The 16,034-nt window shown below is 47.3% G+C and overlaps 1 protein-coding gene across 1 annotated transcript in view; it reads right to left on the bottom strand.

Annotated features, from left to right (window-relative positions):
• CTR9 (CTR9 component of Paf1/RNA polymerase II complex) overlaps nucleotides 1-16,034 on the bottom strand; it is a 49,495-nt gene that overhangs the window by 11,420 nt on the left and 22,041 nt on the right. The window contains exons 13-20 of the mRNA XM_088460526.1: nucleotides 8,456-8,544; nucleotides 8,189-8,374; nucleotides 7,414-7,501; nucleotides 7,177-7,325; nucleotides 6,156-6,272; nucleotides 5,617-5,762; nucleotides 4,407-4,478; nucleotides 3,898-4,033 (exon numbers count right to left, since the gene is read on the bottom strand). Coding sequence (XP_088316652.1) covers nucleotides 3,898-4,033; nucleotides 4,407-4,478; nucleotides 5,617-5,762; nucleotides 6,156-6,272; nucleotides 7,177-7,325; nucleotides 7,414-7,501; nucleotides 8,189-8,374; nucleotides 8,456-8,544 — 983 coding nt within the window. The remainder of the gene's footprint in view (nucleotides 1-3,897; nucleotides 4,034-4,406; nucleotides 4,479-5,616; nucleotides 5,763-6,155; nucleotides 6,273-7,176; nucleotides 7,326-7,413; nucleotides 7,502-8,188; nucleotides 8,375-8,455; nucleotides 8,545-16,034) is intronic.

A 16,034-nucleotide genomic window follows, 5' to 3' on the forward strand; every position in this document is an offset into this window, starting at 1 on the left:
TGTAGTAGCTGAAGGGAGGAAGGCTGACTTGGATTTTGCCAGGGTATCTACTATTTTGTCCAGGTCCGGACCAAATAGTAATTCTCCATTAAAAGGTAAGGCCTCCAAGCCTTTCTTTGAATCCGCGTCTGCTCTCCAAGACCGCAACCACAAGGATCTACGAGCAGACACTGCTGCCGCCGAAACCCTAGAGGTCAACAGGCTAGCATCCAAAGATGCTTCTCCAATGTAGGAGGCGGCATCTCTCATCTGTCCTAACAACGCCCTCTGGACGTCCGGAGATTCATCTGTAAACGTGTCCTCCAAGGCGTTGGCCCACCCCTCAATGGCCTTGGCCACCCAGGAGATGGCCATGGACGGCCGGGCTACAGCCCCTGAGAGAGAATAAATAGACTTTAGACAAGTCTCCACCTTCCTGTCCGTAGGATCCTTCAGCGAGGATATAGACGGCAATGGCAAAGTAGCACTCCTGATGAGGCGTGTTACATGGGAATCGACTGCAGGCGGAGTTTCCCATTTCTTACAATGCGCTTCCGGGAATGGATAATTGGACGCCAAGCGTTTCTGTGGCAGGAAACGCTTACTGGGCGTCTGCCAGGCCACCGCCATGTGATCAGTCAACTGATCAGACAAGGGGAACGCTGTAGAAGTAACCTTAGCTTTTTTAAAACTAGGATACCTTGACTTGGGAGCGGGTGCCTCATCCTCAATCAGAAGAATGGCAAACACCACCCTAACCAGAGCCCGCACATTGATGGAAGACTTATTGTCTACCTCCTGGACTGAGGCATCTGAGGCTGAGTCATCCTGCACCTCACCATCATCCGAGGACCCCTCAGAATCCGAAAGATGCGCAGCCTGTGCCATGACTGAGCGTTTAGACGCCCTGGAGGGCACGTCACTGCGCAACATCGACTGAAAAGCCGAAGATGCTGCCGCCAAATCTTGGACAGTGTGGGAAAGCGCATCCACCCAGGGTGGAGGGGCTGTCACAGGAGCCTGAAACGGCACCACAGCCGGCTGTGCCACAGGGGTGGACTGAATATACATTGGCAACCCCGCATAGGGACCAACAGGCTGAGACCCCGGGGGAGTCTGCAATAATTGTGGGACACCCGGGGAATGGGGGATGGCAGGCTGGGGCAACGCCCTAGTAGGGGCGGCAGTCGGGACCGACAGACGGTCCGCGATGGATACCAGCACCTGGAAAAACATCGCCCATGGTGGCTCCTGCGACATGGGAGGTTTAGACGTACCAGGGACCGCCTGGCACCGTCCGCACAGGCCGTCCTGTGACAAATCCTCCCTATCCACTCCTGCAGAACAGCGCCTGCAGGAGAACAATGCCGGAGCCCCGGAGTGCTCAATCTCCTCCTCAGACATGACTTAGGAAGAAAACGTGCGCACTCACCAGTGTGCTGAACAACAGCCCACAATATGGCACCGTGTAGCACACAACTGTATGTGACGGACCTCACAAATACGTGATCTATATAGGTGAGGTCAGTAGAAACACCCTTCCCCCGCACACCTGTAGGGCTTGTAGGAGAAGGAAAGGGATAGGTATAAGCTGACAGTAAGTAGAAAAAAGACACAGACAGGCAGCACTAGCAAAAGTCACATACCATGCAGGAAGATATACTCACTGCACCTTTCCACTACAATCACCCTCCCAGATTCAGTGTCTGGGAGGGCTATAGTGCTGTGTACACTGTCCTTGATCGGGGGAGAGGTACACAGGGGGACCGGTCCGCGTGCTCCCTGAGAGTATCCACGCTGCCAGTAAGAAAATGGCCGCTGGAGACCTCAGAGGAGGAGTGGCCGAGTAGCTGCAGCTCAGCGACGCCAGACTCCGAGCTGAAAGGCGCGCTGAGCTGAGGGGAGGAGCCACTAGACAGGGAAGGCTTCCTCCCCTGGCTAGCATATTTAACCCCCAAGGTTGCGGCATCCCGCTTGCCGCTTAATTTACCCTGGTGGTCTAGTGGTCTGACGGGGTATGCCTCCGATAGAGGGGGGGCCCGCCGCCTCCGCTAGCGCCCCCGGTCTGTCCACTAGACCGGGGGCATGGGACTGCATATAAAAGGCATTACCCGCGCACCGCCGCTAATCAGCGGTGCGCGGCTTACCTTAAGCTCCCCGGCGTCTTCCGGCAGCAGTCCCGGGGGAAGCCAGAGTCCGGCTAGTACAGACTCTGGCTTACCCCGCCGCGATCCCCAGTTCAGTGCTGGCGTCGCGGCGCCAACAGGGAGAAGGAGCAGCAGCGTGGGCGTCTGTACAGACAGCCCAGCGCTGCCGCTCTGGAGAAAAAAAACTATAGTAAAAATAAATTTAACCTAGTTAAATAAAAAGCTTTAGGGGGCTGCTCCTGCAGCCCCCCCCCCCCCCCCCCCGCAGGGTGACCCGACTCCGGCCGGGCACCATCTTAAACTGAGGTGCCTGTGGCTCGGGGGCGGGGTATAGGGGAGGTTGGACCCAAGTGCATCCTTGGAGCAGCTAAAAGCTTTAACTCCGTGGTGCCCAAGGATCCAGAATCCAGCTATACCCCAAGGTCACCCTGTGGACCCCTATGGACCCTGAAGTAGAAACATTAGGTGTGGCCAAATCAACTGTTTGGAACATTCTTAAAAAGAAAGAAAGCACCGGAGAGCTCAGCAACACCAAAAGACCCGGAAGACCACGGAAAACAACTGTGGTGGATGACAAAATAATTATTTCCCTGGTGAAGAAAAACCCCTTCACAACAGTTGGCCAAATCAAGAACACTCTCCAGGAGGTAGCTGTATATGTGTCAAAGTCAACAATCAAGAGAAGACTTCACAAGAGCGAATATAGAGGGTTCACCACAAGATGTAAACCATTGGTGAGCCACAAAAACAGGAAGACCAGATTAGAGTTTGCCAAACAACATCTAAAAAAGCCATTTCAGTTCTGGAACAACATCCTATGGACAGATGAGACAAACATCAACTTGTACCAGAGTGATGGGAAGAGAAGAGTATGGAGAAGGAAAGGAACTGCTCATGATCCAAAACATACCACCTCATCAGTGAAGCATGGTGGTGGTAGTGTCATGGCGTGGGCATGTATGGCTGCCAATGGAACTGGTTCCCTTGTATTTATTGATGATGTGACTGCTGACAAAAGCAGCAGAATGAATTCTGAAGTGTTTCGGGCAATATTATATGCTCATATTCAGTCAGATGCTTCAGAACTCATTGGACGGCGCTTCACAAGTGCAGATGGATAATGACCCGAAGCATACTGCAAAAGCAACCAAAGAGTTTTATAAGGATAAAAAGTGGAATGTTATGCAATGGCCAAGTCAATCCCCTGACCTGAATCCGATTGAGCATGCATTTCACTTGATGAAGACAAAACTGAAGGGAAAATGCCCCAAGAACAAGCAGGAACTGAAGACATTTGCAGTAGAGGCCTGGCAGAGCATCACCAGGGATGAAACCCAGCTTCTGGTGATGTCTATGCGTTCCAGACTTCAGGCTGTAATTGCCTGCAAAGGATTTGCAACAAAGTATTAGAAAGTGAAAGTTAGATTTAGGATTGTTTAGTTTGTCCCATTACTTTTGGCCCCTTAAAAAGTGGGAGGCACATATAGAAACCATTGTAATTCCTACACCGTTCACCTGATTTGGATGTAATTACCCTCAAATTAAATCTGAAAGTCTGCAGGTAAAGCACATCTTGTTTGTTTCATTTCAAAGCCATTGTGGTGGTGACTAGAGGCCAAAATATGAGAATTCTGTCAATGTCCCAATATTTATGGACCTGACTGTATATATGGTGACAATGCAGGTTTAGCTCTGTGGTACATGTACTCTCAGATGTTAATAAGGGCACATTGTGTGAAGTTCCTATAACGATTAGGGCCAAGGCTCCTACCTGTTCCTTCAGGAGCTTCTCACGTAACAGTTCCTTCTCTTGCTCTTGCTTAGCGCGCAGTTCCTTCTCCTCCTCGTCCTGCTTGCGTGCGCGAGCCACGTGATACTGAGCCTGACTCAGGAGATCAGAGCACTGCCTGCAATGTCACATTGACTGGGTTACAAGTGGTCAGTGTAGGTAGCTGCCTATAGCTGCTCATTCTAAGGGTGCATGGAAACAGCCAGCACCCAAATCTCCATGCTATATGTCTAAATTCCAGCCAGCAGCCACGGGGGTGAGGGGGTGAGGGGGTGAGGGGGGGGGGGGGGGTGGTTGAAAACAAACTAAACATTGAGAAATACATGAAACGTAATTATCTATCATGTAATTCTCTGCTTGATTTTATTCTAAGGGCTCTGTAACTAGAACTGCGCATTTCCCACTCGCTACCTGTTGCCGATCTTTGAATTGATGTAAATACAATTACACGCGAATGCTATATTGGACAATAAATATAACCCACAACTTACCTGGCCTCCGAAGCAGCGAGAGCCAGATCAAACCTCATCTTGTCACCGACTTTGCTTAAGTAATTGAAATATCTACAAAATAAAGTAACAATATCATTAGACACAAGCAGATCCATATAAGTTATAATTACGCTTACAAGTCTACGAGTGACTGAGGGTTTGCTATACTGAACACCATATCAAACTGCAATATCTCCTAATAGCCTGTAGGTGGCGTCATGCGCCTTGACATCTGCGGACTGCAATCGTTTATTTGCACAAGGCGTCACAATCACACAGAGAGAAGTACAAAGGAGGATGATAAAAGGAGGTCTAAGAGGAAGTTTAGGGAAAGCATTTGGTCAATGTTAACCCCTATCAGTTAGTATCACCATCAGGCTGCACAATTACTGATGTTGCGGCCCGGCGGAGGAAGATGGAGTCGCGGTACGTGCGTCTTAATACAGACACTTAGTACGATCACTCAAAACACCTAAAATAATAAAAGCTTAGAATTGCTCTGTGCTGTCCTCCGGCTACAAAAGTGCGACTGAATCCTGCCACACCCAAAAACAAACTGAAGTCCTATGGCTGGGGGCAGGGTATATATTGTGGAGGACTCGGGGCATCCTGGGAGCCAAAGCTTTAACTGTTTGGTGCCTGGTCTCCCAACCATTATATCCCCCATGCTATCCCTATCGACTTCCAAGAAAATAAATATTATATATATAATATCCAATCTGTCCCACACTCACATCCAATTAGATTCAACATCGGGATGCCCTCCAGCCAATCCAATCCTTCTCCACAGGCGTCAGGCAATAACATAAAATGCCAAGAACAGAGGCTCTCAGCAGGAGGACGGCAGCTCAGTCAGATTATTCCATGCTTAGGCAGCATCTGTGGGTTATAACAGGCTTTCGGGTTGAGATTGTATTTGTGTAGAAGGTTATTGTGACATGCCGCTGGCTTGATGAAGGTCTGGATGTGACCGAAACGTTGCCGCTGTTATAACCCATTGCACAGATGCTGCTTTTAGCACGGACTGAGCTGCCGTCCTCCTGCTGAGAGCGTCTGTTCTTGGCATTTTATGTTATAGCCTGACGCCTGTGGAGAAGGATTGGATTGGCTGGAGGGCATCCCGATGTTGAATCTAATTGGATGTGAGTGTGGGACAGATTGGATAATATATATATTTATTACCATCTATCAATGCAGGGCCCTTTCTCACCGATGTGCCAGTTCCAGCTCCTTCACGGCATTCAGTACTTCCTTCAAGTTACTCTTCTCGTCTTTCAGCACAGAGGTGGCGAGTCTCTGGAGTACGAGGGCCACGTTGAACATGAGAACGGTGTCATTAGGAGCCACATGCCGAGCCTGCAGGTTTATAATACTAAAAGTAAGACGTGTAACTAGGAGGCATACAAACACCACACAACATTTCATCCCCCTTCAGGCTGCACCCGCCACCTGCGCACCTATGGAGAACGCCATTTTATGGGCAGAAAGCACGTTCACCAGAAAACAGCCCGGCAATAAGGAACCTCGTGGCTCAGTTACGTACAGCTCTTAGTTAATGCTACATACGCATGAATATTGCTTATTTCCACAATAAGGCACCTCCACGTGATGTCACTATTACTACATTGTTGTGCTCCATACGTCGTTACTGCGCAATAACCATGTTCCATGGGGCCGTATGTGGAGCATCTTGGTACATCCACAAATATTTTATTCATTTATGTAGAAAGAAAATGGAGATATAATTACCTTCAGTAAAATCTGTTTGCATTCGTGCAATTTCCCACATTTGAAGAGCGCTCGAGCCAAGTACAGAAGAACCTCCGTATTCTGATGTTTGTAGAACTTGCGCAGACAGTTTTCATACTAAAGAGGGAGATAGAGGGAAAGATGGAGAGGCCAATGGCTGGGAGAACGCGCTGCGCATGGGGGGACCTGTGTACATCGGACCCTATATGATCCCAACTTCTGTGAGAGAGTAACGGGTGGACGTGGTTTAGCGAATGGTACAATAACGTCTCACTTCTATAGAAGAGACATATCCATCATTCTGTGCATAGACTATCAATGTCTCAGCAGAACAGTCAGTATGTGCGCTATTGTGTGAATTAGAAGTTATGTACACAGGCTTTACTCTGGAGTGAGTGGCCACAATTCTCAGTTACTGATCCAAATAGTGGCAGAATATTTAGAGGACCCCAATGGACTAAAACACTGACTTGGTGACGAACAATGGAACGATGAGCTGCCCCCTATCTGTGATTAGCGGTACTGACCGGAGTGACTGAATGACCAGAGTACATCAGCCAGAAGGGTCATTAGCTCACCCTTACGTATGGCGTAATCACTGCTATGAGAGACAGAGACTCAATCTGACGCTTTTATTATCTTCCCTTGTATGTGTGTAAATAAAGAATACATGTAGTATTATATTCTTATTATAGGATATTTATATTCTTGTTATAGGAATCTACCTAGATCCTATGTTGGTGCTGCCGAGCTCGCCAAGCATTGCCGTGCCGCGATTTCTATTCTCTGCCATGTAAACAAGGGGCAATAAGTCTCCCACAAGACAACTTGGGAGTGTGACATCATTGTAAGTGAAGTCTGTGATGTCATTGCAGGTAGGTGAGAGGTGTCGGTCATAACCACGAGACAATGCCCATAGCCACCATAGAGGGTGAAATAACATGGCGTCTCCTATTTATATTTCCCTCATTGCTGGCCGTAATGACCAGAGAGCAGTTCCTGTAATTACTGTCATTCATACCATCTGTACAGCGCTAATGTATTGTTTCTGCTCCACATAGATATGGGCCAGGTTCAGCCAGACATCACTGATTTCAGCAGTCGCCTCTCTGACCTGGGCGAACACATCACGGGCTTCTCGGACGTACCCCTTGTGCGCCAACACAGCTCCTTATGTAACAAAGGAGAACATACATCATCATAGCTCATAACGAGGAATCACATCAGTTAGCGCAATGTAAGCGGTTATCATGCGTACCGATGCCGTTGGCTGCATAGAGATTCTTGGAGTCGTTTCTCAGCACCTGTTTGTAAATTGCCAGCGCTCGATCCTGGTGCCGTTTTTCCTGCGGGAAAACAAAGGTTCAGCGAGTGCCAACATCGTATATATGTATAGAGAGGGGCTCAGCGGTGACGGTCAGCGAGTGCCAACATCGTATATATGTATAAAGAGAGACTCACCGGTGACGGTCAGCGAGTGCCAACATAGTATATATGTATAGAGAGGGGCTCAGCGGTGACAGTCAGCGAGTGCCAACATCGTATATATGTATAGAGAGGGACTCACCGGTGACGGTCAGCGAGTGCCAACATCGTATATATGTGTAGAGAGGGGCTCACCGGTGACGGTCAGCGAGTGCCAACATAGTATATATGTATAGAGAGGGGCTCACCGGTGACGGTCAGCGAGTGCCAACATAGTATATATGTATAGAGAGGGTCTACAAGCAGGAGGGCTCGGAGGGTCACCAGGATTATACGGAATCCAGCAATCAAACGGGTTATTAGGGTGAATGCCTATAAGTTTTACATCAGATTTGGACAAATACTTAGGATTCAGACAAACAAACCCAAATCCTGACACCGTGTTGGAGCGCAGGACTGATCACTAAGAACGAGTGTGAAAGTCTGGAGTATGTATATTAGGTCATCGGTACAAAGATCTCTTCCTGCTTCTGCTGGGAATGGTCTGTAGATTCCAACCCGTGGCGCATACCACAAAATAATCAGCTCATCCCTGTGGATGAATTTACCTTCTCCCGGTCACGGGTAGGTTGATGGAGAGTCTGCAGCCATACATTGCCCAGTGCCAGCATAGAGTAGGTGTCGTTCTGGGTAGAAGGCTGCTTCAAAATTCTCTCAAATTTCTTTTGCCCGGGACCCCACTCCTGCTTCGCCAAATGAAGGTTCCCGATCAAGGACCAGGCATCCGGGTGATCCTGAAATAAAGAACATGGTTATGTCAGAGGGTCAAGCACTGTCCACTATGAGACAGGGAGAATGGGGGACATTTAACGCACCTGATTAATCTGAAGAGCTTCCTTAAACCAATCTGAGGCCTCGTAGAAATTGCCTTTGTCTCTGGCCATAGCTCCCAGACGTAAATAGCCTGAAAAGCAGCGAATAACAGAATTAGAAATCTAAGAACTGGATCCTAGTACTTACCAGTAACATCCCTTTCTCCAAATCCATGGAGGACACTGGACTTACGCTGGAGTCAGTGGAGCCGGGCAATTTAAAGCTTAAGACTTGAAACAGGCTCCATCCTCCTCTTTACCCTCCTTACTCTGTTAAGGTTAACGAAGCCTAAGCGATGCAGAGAGAGGAAGAACAGGGAAACCCCCCCCGTAGGAACAACAGGTCGCCAACAAGTCACTCACACCCTCACAGCGACACGCACACAGCGCAGTGCAGGGAGGGCATCCAGTGTACCCCATGGATTTGGAGAAAGGAATTTTACTGGTACAAAAAATCCTGTTTTGTCCATCATCCACTGGGGGACACTAGAGTTACGCTGGGGACTTCCCAAAGCAGCAGTCCTCATGGGAGGGAGCACGCCGTGGATGACGGAAGCAGCCTACGCCCAAAGCCGGCTTCCACGGTTGCAAAACTATCAAAATGGTAAAAAGTAACTAAAGTATGCACAGACGCCATAACATCCCTTCCGCCTGACCCATCTGGAGGACACTGTAGTCTTGCCTATGGGTAGAGAGGCTGGCACAGGAGTATAGCCACTAACAGGTTAAATATACACTAGTGGCCAAAATTGTGAAAACCTTTTGTTAAATGTGTATTTAGGATTTAATTGCGTATAACAATTTTTTTTCAAGAAAATCCTATGAAGGTATATATCCCTGGAAAGATCATTTTATACACAATATAATGCAGAGAATACAAAGAATTCTGTGTATCACACAAATAGTTACAGCTAAATAGAGATAGGGAGCACATTTGTTGCTACCAGAATTGATAGTAAAACATCTTATTTAGTGGTTTCATTATCACCAAGTTGGTCGCTGTGTTTTATGCGTATTTTTTACTTTCACTTCTTGGTGTAACTAACGTATTTAGGTGACAAGCAAAGTAAGAAGAGGTGACTATTTTACGTGAAGCAGGTAACCGAAGGAGGGGTTCCCAAACCGCGGAATAAGTGTCAACAGACTCAGTCAATTCAAAACCAAACTGGTAAAGGTAGGAAAAGATCAACACCACCACACTCGGCCCCGCACAACCCCACGCTCGGCCCCGCACAACGCCACGCTCGGCCCCGCACAACGCCACGCTGTGATAGGAGGAAAATACTGCGCTTGAGTGACAATAAAATCGTCTGAGGCAATTCACAATGATTTACGTGACTGCGGTGTAAACATCAGCGCCAGCACTGTTCCACGCAGACTTCAATATTTTAGATTAAACGCCAGAATTCCAAGGAAAAAGCCGATGTGATCTCTCAAACAAAGACAGAAAAGATTAGAAAGGGCAAAAAAGCATATTAATTGGTCAGAAGAACAGTAGACCAGTGTCACCTGGAGTGACAGAACCACAATAACCATATTTGGTAGTGATGGAATGAAATATGTCCACAGGAGAATAGGAGAAGATTTGGCACCTGAGTGCACAACACCTACTGTGCAGCATCCAGTTAGTGTTATGCTGTGCAGCATCCAGTTAGTGTTATGCTGTGCAGCATCCAGTTAGTGTTATGCTGTGCAGCATCCAGTTAGTGTTATGCTGTGCAGCATCCAGTTAGTGTTATGCTGTGCAGCATCCAGTTAGTGTTATGCTGTGCAGCATCCAGTTAGTGTTATGCTGTGCGGATGTATTATGACGGCAGAAGGTGTGGGACAAATTTGTATGATCAAGGACACTTTAAATAGCAGCAAATTAATCAGTGGCCTACAGTTTAGGCAGGGGGGGGGGGGGATGACAGTTGGGGTGAGCACACACCGCTGCTCTGCATAGTCCCAAAGCGAGAACAGGGTCGTCTTCAAAAGATTTGGGGTATGGAGCCACCACAGAAGTGACTGGCACATCTGATGGGACAGTCTGAAAAGCTGCCTGTCCAGAAGGGATCCTGTCCTGGAACAACATTGTAAGGATCTGCATTTGAAGAGTCCAGGCAAGAAACCTGGAGAATGGTTCTGCACCGGAGGACAGACATCTGAGGCAGCTAGAAGCAACCTCACTAATTAATGGAGGTCATGAATCTTGTGCGGAGGGAGGAAAACCCTGACAGTGTCGAACAAGAGGCTCAAGAAAACAATCCTCTATGAAGGAATAAGGTTTTACTTAGGATAATTCAGGAGCCAATCATGAGCCACCAAGATGCCTACCACCACCTGCAGATGCTGCAGCAGTAGGACCTCTGAAAGGGGTCTTTATCAGGTCATCCAAATAAGGGATGATGACTTTCTCTGCGCCTCAACAAGGAAACCATGTGGGTCAAGACATTTGTGAAAATCCTGGGACCAGTGGACAGTCCTGGAACTGAAAATGTAGGTCTCCCACTGCAAAGCGGAGGAGTTGATGATAGTCCTCCCAAATGGGAATATGAAGATACATGCTCTTTATATCTGTTGACGCTAAATATTTCTCGCAATTCATTGTGCTGATGACAGAGCAAAGACTCCACCCTGAATCTTTCAAGAAAGATGGGGATTTAGCTGCTTCAAATTCAGAATCGGATGCAATGACCCATCTGGCTTGCCTACCAGAAAGAGGATTGAGTAAAATCCAAGCACCTGGTGGTGTAAAGGAACTGGAACAATAACTCTGGATTCTAAGAGAATGTACCGCAGCCAAAAGGACCATTGTTCTGGATGGATCGTGAGGAAGAGGACAAGCAAAAAATTCTCCTGGGCATGGGACCTGCCAAGTCCAGGATGTATCCTCTGGATGCAATGCCACTCACTCAAAGGTCTGGGACAGATTGGAGTCAGACCTCCCAAAACCTGAGCAAGCAGGCCCCTACCACCTTAGGATGGGACTGAGGCCCCTATTAAGCTTCAGACGGAATAGCTAAGCGCTATTCCGTCTGTGTAGATACGGTAATGCAACAGAAGGGGTTACGTATCCAACGCAGCATCGGAAACTCTGAGGACCATCGGCAAGCTAAGGTGACCCTCCCCACCAATGGTGGCGACATGCCTCAGTTTCAGGAAAAGGAGGCTATCACCTGACAGTCTGGTGCCAGTTTACGTGCGGGCTCGCAGACCCATTCTGCACATGCGCAGAATGGGTCTGGCGCCTGCGCTGCTTCCCGATCATCGGGAATCTGCGTTCAGTAGTGCACGCTGAATTAGGCCCTGAGCCCGCTGAATGTCACGGAGTCTGCTTCTCTGCCAGCCTGGGACCAAGTCCTAAAAAATTAGTTGAGACATGGCCTCTGAAGGCTCCTCTGCAAGAGTAACCAGATATGCCTCGTAAGGACTGAGATCTGCACCTCCCAGGGAAGCGAAAGGAACGAAAGCAAGGAGTATTCACCCTAGATGTTGAGACCGGAATGGCTCTTCCCACATCTAAGGTATGCTTTGACTCTGGGTCAGCGTCCCATGATCTGAGGCAGATAGCTCTTCTTGGAGATAAGTGATTGTAGAAAAGCAGTGTCTACCGAAGCATCTCTAGATATCACCAATATAAACGGAAGCATCACGTATCTGACGGACTGAGGCAAAGAGCTCCTAAGTATCTCCTTCGGCCTGAAATCCAGACGCCAGCTGTTCTGGCATATATAAAATCAGTTGGGTTAACACCGACAAGTAGAATGATCTTATATCCTGAATGGCACTGGAAGGCCAGCAGCAACATAAACCTGACAAGTCAACACTCTAAAACACCGAGCCACCGTTAGCTTGGAGGCAGGCCAACCCAGCTTTTGAGCATCATAGACGACAATTCATCCTTTCTACAAAAGGAGGAAGTCCTGGAAAAGTAACACTTAAGAGCATGAACCACTTCCAGAGAATAAATGAAGGAAGAATCTCAGCTAGGATATGCCGGAACCACAATAGGTTGATTTTTGTGGAATTTTGACCCAACTTTCGGCATAAAAAAAGATAGTTACAGTGCTCCGCCCGATCGTTGTGAAAAACTAAATAAGGAGAACAAAACAAAGCATTCCTAAGGCATCCTCCTGACAGTGGCAACCTCCAAAATGAAAACATGGTCTGCAAAGTTAAATACTCAAAATTAGTCCAGAGTGTTTTAAGCACATTAGGCTTTAAGATCGAGAACCACATTTATGTCCCAAGGAGCTGTGGAGGGAAGAAACGGGGGTTGCTGGTGTAGAACTCCTTGTATGAAAGGTTTGGACGGATGGAAGCAAAGCCAAAACGGCGCCAACAAATAAAATAGTCTTCAAGGACCCCAAAAGTAAGCCTGCATCCAAAAAGTAGGTCGGAAAATGCGGAAAGAACTAGGAGGTAATCCATTCCTCTCACACTAGGACAAATAGGCCCGCCAAAAATGATGATAGATCTGCGCCAAGGTCGGCTTCCAGGCCTAAAGCATGGTCAGAATGACCACATCAGGAATGCCTCTTGCTCTTAAGATCACTGACTCAACAGACAAGTGCGGATGAACTAGTGGACCTTATTTAAGAAGGAATGGCCGAAGATCTGAGTACCACGCCCGTCATGGCCAATCTGGGCCCACCAAGATTACTATTGCCTGCCTCCACTTGATGCGTTTAAGAACTCATTGGAGAACCGAAAATGGTGGAAGCAGGAAAAGGAGGTGAAAAGTCCATGGCAGCGAGCGAGCATCTGCTGCCAGAGCTACGGGATCCATTCTCACACAATAAAGTGGGACCATGTGGTTAAGGCTCAAGCCCCTATTTGTCCACACTTCCAGTTGAAGAGACCAAGCAACAAGGTGGAGATCCTGATGGATGAGGTAATCTGCCTCCCAATTGTTGACTAACGGGGAGGAAGACTGCCAGGGTAACCGGAATGTGCTGTCCAGCAAAAGAAAAAGCGAAGAACAGACTTGAACAAGACCCTGGACTGAGAGAGCTGGATTTGAGCCCAAGGAGGATCAACTGGAAGAGGAGAAGGTTGAACCCCTTATAGACTTACAGGACCAACCAAGTGAAGAGCGACCCCCAGCTGGCTCTCAACAACAAGTAGCAAGCAGAGAAGACAAGAAAGGAGCAGTTCTGGAAGCTGCTAATTGCTGAGATAACTCTGCCATAGCACTCACCAGAGTTGCCACCCAGGGTGGCGTATCCACAGGTGGGGAACACCCTCTATGACCCCACAGAGACCGGGGACTCTAACTTGCACGCTTCACAAACTGCCCCCCGGTCAGACTGTGCATGACGAGATTTAGAATTGCATTATTGCACAGGCACTTCGCCACTTTAATCTGGGACTGCACTTGTGGCATTGTCCTTCCCTGGCATGGCAATGAAAGGAGAGGGGAACAGAAAAGCAGTAAAGTAATACAGTAGCAATTTGTGTGTTAGCGGAGGTCTGTATAGTAAGACTTTGGATGGCACCTATAGGTCCTGACTTTCAGGCTTGGGTATCCTTGGTTGCGCCAACAGTGCAGAACGTTATTTGTATTTTCATTTCTTCGCTGCTCTCTATATGCTTATATAGTCATTTGTTTTTTATGTTAATATTTGTATACGGTGATGGTGTGTTTGTTGCTGTGTCATTTTGTTAGTAGCTACTAAGTATGTACTTTATGTTTAATTTCTGTTAGTTGATTAATTTTTGTATATGCAAAATAATTTAATTAAAAATACTCAATTTAAATACAGTAGCTGAATACACAAGTGCAGCAAGTGACTATAAAAGACAGAAACTCACTAACTACTAATAATAAACCAACTGCCGACCCTCTCTAGGGCTCCAGAAGCACCACAGACCGATAAGCACAAGGGTGGTAGAATAATTTAGCTTCCGGCTGCAGTTACCATCAGAGACCCGGCTGACGGTACCGCGCAGTACAGGATTATCACAGCTAATGAGGCGACGTAACCAACAGACTTCACCCGACCAGGACGGTCAGCCGAGGTCCCGTGTATATATGTACTGTGTGTATTTGTGCTGGAAGGGAATTCCCAGCGAATAAGCATCTACTAAATACGTGTACTTGCTATATACCAGCCGAGGTCCCGTGTATATATGTACTGTGTGTATTTGTGCTGGAAGGGAATTCCCAGCGAATAAGCATATACTAAATACGTGTACTTGCTATATACCAGCCGAGGTCCCGTGTATGTATGTACTGTGTGTATTTGTGCTGGAAGGGAATTCCCAGCGAATAAGCATCTACTAAATACGTGTACTTGCTATATACCCGCCGAGGTCCCGTGTATGTATGTACTGTGTGTATTTGTGCTGGAAGGGAATTCCCAGCGAATAAGCATATACTAAATACGTGTACTTGCTATATACCCGCCGAGGTCCCGTGTATGTATGTACTGTGTGTATTTGTGCTGGAAGGGAATTCCCAGCGAATAAGCATATACTAAATACGTGTACTTGCTATATACCAGCCGAGGTCCCGTGTATGTATGTACTGTGTGTATTTGTGCTGGAAGGGAATTCCCAGCGAATAAGCATATACTAAATACGTGTACTTGCTATATACCAGCCGAGGTCCCGTGTATGTATGTACTGTGTGTATTTGTGCTGGAAGGGAATTCCCAGCGAATAAGCATATACTAAATACGTGTACTTGCTATATACCCGCCGAGGTCCCGTGTATGTATGTACTGTGTGTATTTGTGCTGGAAGGGAATTCCCAGCGAATAAGCATATACTAAATACGTGTACTTGCTATATACCCGCCGAGGTCCCGTGTATGTATGTACTGTGTGTATTTGTGCTGGAAGGGAATTCCCAGCGAATAAGCATATACTAAATACGTGTACTTGCTATATACCAGCCGAGGTCCCGTGTATGTATGTACTGTGTGTATTTGTGCTGGAAGGGAATTCCCAGCGAATAAGCATCTACTAAATACGTGTACTTGCTATATACCCGCCGAGGTCCCGTGTATATATGTACTGTGTGTATTTGTGCTGGAAGGGAATTCCCAGCGAATAAGCATCTACTAAATACGTGTACTTGCTATATACCAGCCGAGGTCCCGTGTATGTATGTACTGTGTGTATTTGTGCTGGAAGGGAATTCCCAGAGAATAAGCATATACTAAATACGTGTACTTGCTATATACCAGCCGAGGTCCCGTGTATATATGTACTGTGTGTATTTGTGCTGGAAGGGAATTCCCAGCGAATAAGCATCTACTAAATACGTGTACTTGCTATATACCAGCCGAGGTCCCGTGTATGTATGTACTGTGTGTATTTGTGCTGGAAGGGAATTCCCAGCGAATAAGCATCTACTAAATACGTGTACTTGCTATATACCCGCCGAGGTCCCGTGTATGTATGTACTGTGTGTATTTGTGCTGGAAGGGAATTCCCAGCGAATAAGCATCTACTAAATACGTGTACTTGCTATATACCAGCCGAGGTCCCGTGTATGTATGTACTGTGTGTATTTGTGCTGGAAGGGAATTCCCAGAGAATAAGCATATACTAAATACGTGTACTTGCTATATACCAGCCGAGGTCCTGTGTAT

Source organism: Taudactylus pleione, unplaced genomic scaffold (assembly GCF_031769625.1).
Source record: "Taudactylus pleione unplaced genomic scaffold, aTauple2 ptg000047l, whole genome shotgun sequence".
Lineage (NCBI taxonomy): Eukaryota > Metazoa > Chordata > Amphibia > Anura > Myobatrachidae > Taudactylus > Taudactylus pleione.